Source organism: Egretta garzetta, unplaced genomic scaffold (assembly GCF_000687185.1).
Source record: "Egretta garzetta isolate BGI_Z169 unplaced genomic scaffold, ASM68718v1 scaffold381, whole genome shotgun sequence".
Classification (NCBI taxonomy): domain Eukaryota; kingdom Metazoa; phylum Chordata; class Aves; order Pelecaniformes; family Ardeidae; genus Egretta; species Egretta garzetta.
The window spans coordinates 253889-262424 of record NW_009258483.1 but is presented as its reverse complement, the minus strand read 5'-3'; the positions used below and the strand labels follow the sequence as shown (position 1 = coordinate 262424).

Here is an 8536-nt window from a genome sequence, read left to right as displayed (position 1 = left end):
CTTTTTTTAGCACTCTCCCAATTCTCCATCACAGATTTCCAAACTTTGGGATCTCACCCTATGAATCAGCCAATAAAAAACCCAGGGTAACAATCATTTTTCCACATCAATTTAAAATTAGTGCTTCCATGCACTTAGCTGACAGGAATTCAGTTTCATTGTAATTCAACCTATGACACACAAATATCCATTTTCTTCCAAAGACTGTAATTCTCTTAACCTTATATATGTCATAGTTAGATTATGCTGCAAGCTAATACAATCATATCGTATTAATATGATTAACATACACCATAACGAGTGGTAACATGAAGGCAAATAATCTTAGAGCTGCCTTCTGTAGGACTCTACCCCTCTGATTTAGTATCTGATATGGACCACTGACAGAGATAGAAAATTGGGTTATGTAGGTGTTGGATTTGACCTGGGTTGGAAACTTCCATTATACTACGAAAATTTCAGCTGTGATTAGTCACGGTGTTTTAGACAGTGAAACATCACTTAATACTAAAGCCAAACTAAGACTCAGTGATTCTCTCTCTCCTGCATGAGAAAGCTACTACTGCCAGAACCCACTCTCAACCAAAGTCCCGTGTCCCAAAAGATGTACAGTACATACAAACTCTTCTCAAGGCATCAGTTACCTGCTGGAGATGACATTTCGTTGCAGTTCCTGACGGTCAAAGGTAGCAAGGGCACAGAGACCACCATACACAGCCACATTGCTAGGAGATAACAGCTGGGGGTGGGGGGGACAGAGAGAGTGAGAGAGAGCTGTCACTGACTACTAAAATGGCAGAAGGTTGAATCAAGTATTCTACCCCAGGCCTTTCTTCCACACAGTGACAAGATTAGTCCTTGTCAAATTAAGCTCTCAGGCATTCACGCTGAGCCTGAGGAGTGACTGTCCACCGCTAAGAGAGCAGAAACCAATTCCAGCAGCCAGTCTTTTGCTTGAGCCACACAGATAAACAAATCTCACAGGTAATTCCTACGTGATCTAGAGGAGATCATTTAGAGAATCCAAGAATAGAGACTTTTTAGAAAACAAACAAGCAAACAAACCATGGTTCACAGCACCACCAAACTATACAGGAGTGCAGTGAGATTAACAACAGTATCTGAATTTTACAACCTAATACTTAGAAGAATGACATCCCCTCCGAGACCTGCACACCCTCTCGGTCCTCACCTCAGGGAAATCACAGTGATCAAATGATGCCAACAAGAAGCACTTTGCTGCCTGTTTGTACTTCCGAGCAGCTAGTTCGGCCAAGCCTAGGAACCAGAAGAAGTTAGTCCTTTGTTTATGACAGCATAAAAATTAGGAGAAATTGCAAAATCTGGGGATTAGGACAGGCCCCCACATGGTTGCTAGTGCCTTCACTACTGAAGTGAAACGAGACTCTCAGACAGCACCTAGCATCCTCTGTACTATGCTGACTCACACTGGCATCCTCTCTGAAGAAGCTTAGGAAGAAGAAAGAAATGGCAAAAACAAGTCAGCAGTTCCATCTCATCAGCTTTATTAAGTCTTGCATTTCTGGTGAGAAAATACAGTCTGTCAAATCTGAGAGAAAAAATAAACCAAGCGCACACTGTTGTTATAGAGCCCTATGGCCAGCTAACAGGTAGAAAGATGAGCAGACAGTACAGGAAACCGAAGGATTCACTCACCTGCTGCACATTTCAGTTTGGTGAGAATTGCCTGTGTCTGGCTGTCTCTTTCTCCTCTTTGCTAAAGGATAAGAAAAAACAGTAGTGAGCAAGCAGTACGAAAACCATTTTGATTACAACTGTCCTTGGGATATTTCATCCTAATCAACAACTTGCAAATCTCAACAGCAAGATAATTTCATCTTATTTGTCTTGGGAAATATGGCAAGAACTGAGGATGGGAAATCTCTCGGGTTTTACCATGAGTCAGATTTCCTACACACATATCATCGGAGAAAAGCAACAATGAATCTCAAAAGAAATAGTAGAGCAGCCAAGGAGGCTGGATTAGAGGAGGAACAGATTGTAAGATGAAGGGAGTCTTACAGGTAGCAAGCTGTAAAAAGGGGGAAAGGAAGAAATCATTTTACAAATCTGGGAAACAGAAAACAAAGGGAAAACTCATGCAAGTTAAAAAGCAGGACCTTACTTCTGCAATTTCTGGTGTAGACTCAGCCTTGCTTACATAGCTCAGAACGTGAGACCAATTCTGGAGGTAGACACTGACCTGTAGAGAGCCAGAAACAGCGTAGAATAGGCATGGATAAATGGTGCTACTTAGATAAGCGGTACCATTGCAGACACAAGAGGTGTAACCAGAGCACAGTACAGCTGGCCTTTACAGCAGGTATCAGACCACGTACCATTTCCTGCAAACCTTCCTACCTTGATCACATTGAGACACATGTTGATAACATGTTTAGCACTGGTGCAGTAATCACGGGCTCGCGAGTAACACTTGAGAGCGTTGCTGAGGTCCCCACAGTCAAGGTAATGATCACCTAAGTCATCATGGCCTCTCCTGGAGCACAGGAATTAAAATACCAATGAACTGCGTGCTCAGAAAAGGGACACGGTCAGTTTGTTCCAAACAAGTAACTCAACACACTGACCTAAGGCACTGAATGCAGTTGACATCCTGTGTTAGGTGCCTGGAGGAGCAAAATGCTCTTCCTTGCTCCAGCAGAGCCTTCTGCATCTCACCTGATACTCTCCTTGATGGAGTTCCCTTTGTAATTTTTCAGATCTGTGTCGAGTTTCTCCAGTTTAAGAAGAGCTTTTTTGCGTGTAGCTTCAACCCAAGCTGTGTCAAGAGGAGGGGGTTCAATTCCACTATCAGGGACAGCATCAGGTGTATTCTGCAGTTCTCTGAAAGGAAAGCATTTGAATGGGGCCGTTACGCTGCAAGCTTTTCAAAACAGAGGTCTGTTACATACCTGGAACTGTTACCCTAACAAACAGCACTGCAGACACAAAACAGACCAAAGAGGATGGTGGGGAAAAAAAAGGAAAAAAACTATTAAGATTTCCAGTGAAAACAGTAACATAAGCATCACAGATGTTTACAAATTCTTCTCAAAATTATCCTAAGGATCTTTTGCAGGTATTTTATTAACAAGCAAGTCATTGTTCATTTTAAGGAAACAACTGGCTCTATAAATCAATTGCAAGGAAGTTAGTAACAGTGCTGCAATAAATTATTACATTCTGTTAAAGTATTTAATGACTCTAAATAGTTGTTGAATCCAACCAAATATCTCTATATGGGACACAGTGTGCACATGCTTACAAGTTCTCCCCCCGGCTATACTGCAATGGCTTGACAGCAAAGCTACGCTGTACAGGTACTATCCAACTTCTTTTTCCTTCCAGCTCAGACCAACAAACCTACTTGCACTGAACTCACTTTCCAATATCTTAAGCAGAAAAACAGGTTCAGAGTGGTTTTGGGGGTTTATTTTGTTTGGTGTTTCTTTGGGGTTTTTTTTGGGTTTTTGGGTTTCTTTGGGTTTTTTTACCAACAGTCCTTTTCAGGTATAAGCAAGCAATGAACATACTGTCACACATACACGGTAAAGACTCCCGGGGCAAAACAGGCAAGAAATCAATAAATATGCATACCAAGAAATATAACGCAAAGACAAGAAGTGTGGATGGATAAGTGAAGTAACAAAGGCTACCCTTAACAGCAAACCTGTTGCTGGGTGGGGGGAGGAAAAAAACCCAAACCAAAACAAGGCAAACACTCAGATACGGCTTTAATTTATGAACATAAGAGCATCTAGAAGAGGCTTCATCTCCATAATCTACCTAAGGAAAGACAATTGTGTTCATCAACGTTTAAACCAGTTGTGAGGACTAAACTGTAGCCTTTTAAAACACTAAGACTTCAAAATGAGATCATGTCTTCCTTGCTTGATCTTTTAAAAAAGCACGAGACCTTAGGCCTGAACACACACACACACTTCACTGCTATCACATTCTAAGGGCAAAGACAGTTTGCATAAGGAACATGCTAGTATTACATGCAAAGTCCCCCACTGTGGCACATCAGTCCCAGCTCAGTCAAAAAAGCTCCCCAGGTTCCCGTGATCTCTTAGTACCTGGTGGCCTCAGTCAACTTTCTGTGGATTTCTTCGTACACATCAACATTGAAAGTTCTCTGGACAAATGACAGTGCCATCTTGAGAGCTTCCACCCGCAGCTGTGGGCAGTGATCAGCAATGAATTGCAGCCGCTCAATTCGCATCAGACCGCTGTAGCTGGACGCATACTGCTCCAGATCCTGCAAACAAAACCTGGTCTTAGAATGGCAACGCTAAATCAGGCTACTCCACTGTGACCGCACAGGTTTTTCTCCAGTCCGCCATGGAGGGCAACATGACTCAGGCAAATAAAGAAATCAGGTAAGATTATTCCATTTCTGCTTTCTTCAAACGTTATTAATTTCCTCAGAAATATGCAGTACGTTACAATTTACCTTTTTTTAATTTCAACTGTGATGCTGTCCGTTAAGGCTAATCAGCTCACCCACTTTAAGTATCAGCTATATCACCTGTTAATAATTTTGTCAAGATTGCATCATTTGAGCTGGTTTCCTAAACCAGACAACCATTCCAGATGTAGCTTTTCCTTGAAAAATAGTTTCCATGTGACAATTTGCATTCTTTTGCTCACACTAAATTCTTAAAACATCTCATTTGAGAACAAATAGGGTCTCCTACTCTTGAGGAAGGATCTCAGGTTTAATTTCTGAACACTTAACAGAATTTAAGCCAGGGGGTAGGGGAGGAGCACAAAACGTCTCATAAAGATATGATATGGCACTGCAGGAAGATTTCCTAAAGACAGAAGTACACATGCAAACAACCACAGGAGAATGCCCAGGGCAAAGTCAAGCATTCAGGCAGCAGAAAACACTAGATTCAGGTTGCCTGCCCACATTTAATATGCATCTTGTGTCATGTCCGACTCCCTCACCCCTCTATGTCTAGATTAAGATACCGCTATAGATGTCATGGTAGCATTTTCTAACATGATTGTTGCCTGATTCAGTGCAAGAATGATCTTGGTTTGAGACTGAAACAGGACTGTGCACACTGAAAATTTGCATCTAGGATTCCTGCTTTATTTGCTACAGAACTTGAAAAATATAAAGGTGTGAATATTCTTTCTTCCACAGTTTCATGCCTGATGGCGCACAATACTCCTGAAATCATTGAGTAATTTCACTTTACCCCTCAGCTCTTTGAATGTCAAAGGGGAATTATGGTCCTTTCCCGAAGTTATGGTGAAAAGAAAATAACTGATCTTATGGAACACTTAGATGCTATAGTAATAACAGACATAAGGGTCACAACATAATTGCTTCATCACTATAGCTTCAGAACAGAATTGCAATGCAATGAATTCAAACAATGTATCAGGTCGTATGCTGAAAAAAACCCAAAACCAACCAAAAAACCAAAACCACAAACAAAAACCCAACAACAACAAAAAAGAGGGCTGTGCAATAAACAGTGAATAACCATGCGACAACTGTTATAAGGCATGGGGACAAGAGGAGAAAATGAAAGCTTCAGAGGTTATGTGAGAACCACAGCTTCCTAACTGAACACTTTATTTTGCAATTTTAATGTTGCTTTAACATTTTTGTTCTCTTCTGCAACACCCATCTCTCACTGTTACAGAACTGATACATAAAAATTGGCCAAAATCTTAAACCATTAACTAAACATTGAAGAAACTGATATAAGCAAATACAGCCTTTTATAACTCTACAGCTCTGCAGGTTGTAGCCAGTCTCCAGAGGATCAAACAATGAAAGAATCCTACCCTGATTATATACTTAAAGCACCTGAGCCTTGCTCCTCAAAGAACAAGACTCAAAAGAAAGGAATGATGTCTCTGTAAGTAATGAGAGATGTACTAAACTATTTCAGAATGGAAACTGTGTCAAACAGGCAGCACACAGCAAGTCATAAAACAGCAATTCCTCCTTCATCTCAGAAGGCGCAGCAGAGATCAATACATGACAAGTTACAGAAGAGGTCACACCCCATCTTGCTTTGAAGAGAATCTACTCATCTCTAAATAACCATTTGACAAACACCAAAATGCAGGATTTTTTCAAAAACCCTAAAGGAAGAGGCCATGCCCAAGAAATGTAACCCACTAGCCCTCAACCAGCACATACCAGAGTAGGGTTCTCCACCACATAGTTGATATCAGGTGCATTTTGCTGATCTTCTTGTGGATCTACGTCAATCTGCATGGGCTCTACTGCACCCTAGAACAGTAAAATGAGGTAAAAAGTAGCTTATTATATTTGAGCAGGAAACAACTGTGTGACTCAATCTATTAAGGACTTGCTTAAATACACATTAAATTTTGAAAATAAAAGCCAGCCCTCCGCCTTTAGACATGTTTAGGATTTTTGTCTAGCAACACCACTACTCAGCGTGACGCTTCCTCCAAAACAAATGATGTTCCATTTCTTTTCCTTGAGCAAGAGCAGGCATCAACACTCAGCTCAAGAAGCTCCAGAAGTCAAAAAGTACTCAAAAGCCTCACCAAAACCTTTCAAAGCTGCTTTAATGCTTCAAAATAATATTTTTGGGGAAAAAAAAAAAAAAAGACAACTGTTACGCTTTTTAAAAGTCCTAACAAATGTAAAGAACAGAATGCAGAACGGCAGTTCCACCATTTCTAACAAATACTGGGGAAAAATTTATCTGCACTGCAAAAATTTGCCATCGGTTGAACCACCCTGCTGCAGTTATCAGAGTCCAACTGTTTGGGTAGATTCCCTTCTGCAGGAACAACAGAATTTTATTCTCCCAGTATATCCTGCACTGCTTTGAACCACATGAGGAATCGTACCAGTACAGTGACCTCACTACAACTGCATCAATACAATACCTGCACGTGTTCCCATTTAAGACCAATTTATTATGCAGTCCCACAAACAAAATTGGCATGCTATCACAAAATTATTTTCCTTCTCCTAGTCAAAATTGTGCTGAACATTCCCCCTGGGTATTACCCATTTAAACTCAGGAAAACCAAGCTCAATGTCCTTATAAAAAGCTGAATATGTGCTGATATTACCATAAACACCACCTGATTTAGGATAAATTGCATGGGCCCCAGAAAGGACAAAAATGCCAACCACATCGCCCCCCCCACCAACAAATTATTTCCATGCTTTTATTAATTTTGCTGTCTGTTAAGAAATCAAAGATAGAGGGGGTTTTGGGTTGGGTCAGTGCGGTCTGGTTTTTCTTGGGTTTGGGTGGGGTTTTTTGTTTGTTTTGTTTTTGTGGGGTTTTTTTGTATGAGGAGGAATAGAGCAGATCCAGATTTCCTAACCGCAAAAATTGATGCATCTGGTATTCACCCCCAGCCTGTCTATTCTTTCACAGACTGGTATGTACCAAATAAGCATCTATCTCAATTCTGATGTGAAATCTCCCAAAATATGAAGTAAAAGCAAGTAAAGCATATAAAAGGCTTTTTTGTTGTTTTTTTTTTCCCAGTCTGTTATCCTCTGCCTGAAGGAAGGGAAGGAAAGTTTGATTGTCCAGATCACCACTCAGGAAAACTGCGCACAAAACCATTTAAGTCATTATATTGAGACCATTATTTTTTCAATTTTAATCTACTTTATCTCTTTTCTTATATCACAAACACTAAGCCTCAGGGTTGCTTTTTTTAGGCTGTGTTTGCTTACCATAGTAAAAACCTGACACGGACTCCTTAGAAATCAGCATTACAGAAACTACCAGTGACTCCAGCTGGTGGAACAGAATGATGTGTGTCCTGCTACACTGGTAGGCTGTACTTTGCATTTCTCTCTTAACTCCCAAGTCAAGAAAAAACACAACAAATAGGCTGGAACTCCCACTAGGACACATGAACTCAAACATTTTCAAGCTAACCCTTTTATTTTGGAAGGAACATGCAAGGTTTACTTAAGAACTACTCACAAAGCAAACAGAATAATGCTCATTCTCCAAGATTTTGAGCCCAGAAGGGCGCCCTGCTGGAAGGTATCTCATAAGGCCTCCTACAAGCTGATAAGCTGGCACTCACACTGAAGTCTCCTGCTGTGTTCGGGAGGAAGAGGTGTGACCTACTGCTGGAGGGGCTGCAGTACAGATCTGTCACTGATGAAGAAGCTGAGCTGGATGCTGAACTATCCCTCATCCTGTCCTGACTTTCCGCACCCCCACGCCCTGACAGAAAACTTGCTGGCTGCTAAAGGGAAGACAGACAGTTAACTCACAAAGGGGTCACCGGCGCGGACACTGAAGGGCCAGGCTCAGTACACCGACCCCCTTCGGGCTCCTGCGGCTTTCACCCCGCACTGCAGACCCTCAGCGCCTCGCTGCACCCTCCTCTGCTACCCAAGCCCAACCCACGGCACGCACAACACGAAAATCAAGCAAGGGGGCCGCTGCAGCGGCGGGGCACGCCCCGGATGCCGAAGGACGCTCGGCTGGGCGCTGCTCATGGCGAAGGGCGGCGGAAGGGCGAG

General features: G+C 41.9%; 2 protein-coding genes across 3 annotated transcripts in view; one reads left to right on the top strand and one right to left on the bottom strand.

Moving 5' to 3' along the window:
- GPS1 (G protein pathway suppressor 1) overlaps window positions 1–8230 on the bottom strand; it is a 14888-nt gene extending 6658 nt beyond the window's left edge. Inside the window, exons 1-9 of one of the 2 annotated variants that reach the window (XM_035900116.1) lie at window positions 8092–8228; window positions 6194–6286; window positions 4101–4282; window positions 2701–2865; window positions 2383–2518; window positions 2147–2224; window positions 1678–1738; window positions 1193–1278; window positions 645–739 (exon numbers count right to left, since the gene is read on the bottom strand). In XM_035900116.1, coding sequence (XP_035756009.1) covers window positions 645–739; window positions 1193–1278; window positions 1678–1738; window positions 2147–2224; window positions 2383–2518; window positions 2701–2865; window positions 4101–4282; window positions 6194–6286; window positions 8092–8205 — 1010 coding nt within the window. In that variant the 5' untranslated portion in view covers window positions 8206–8228. Of the gene's footprint in view, window positions 1–644; window positions 740–1192; window positions 1279–1677; window positions 1739–2146; window positions 2225–2382; window positions 2519–2700; window positions 2866–4100; window positions 4283–6193; window positions 6287–8091 lie in introns of both variants that reach the window. The other variant, XM_035900122.1, reaches the window with a different exon arrangement.
- A 280-nt stretch (window positions 8231–8510) lies between these two features.
- RFNG (RFNG O-fucosylpeptide 3-beta-N-acetylglucosaminyltransferase) overlaps window positions 8511–8536 on the top strand; it is an 11242-nt gene continuing 11216 nt past the window's right edge. The window contains exon 1 of the mRNA XM_035900083.1: window positions 8511–8531. Within this exon, the coding sequence (XP_035755976.1) occupies window positions 8511–8531 (21 nt within the window). The remainder of the gene's footprint in view (window positions 8532–8536) is intronic.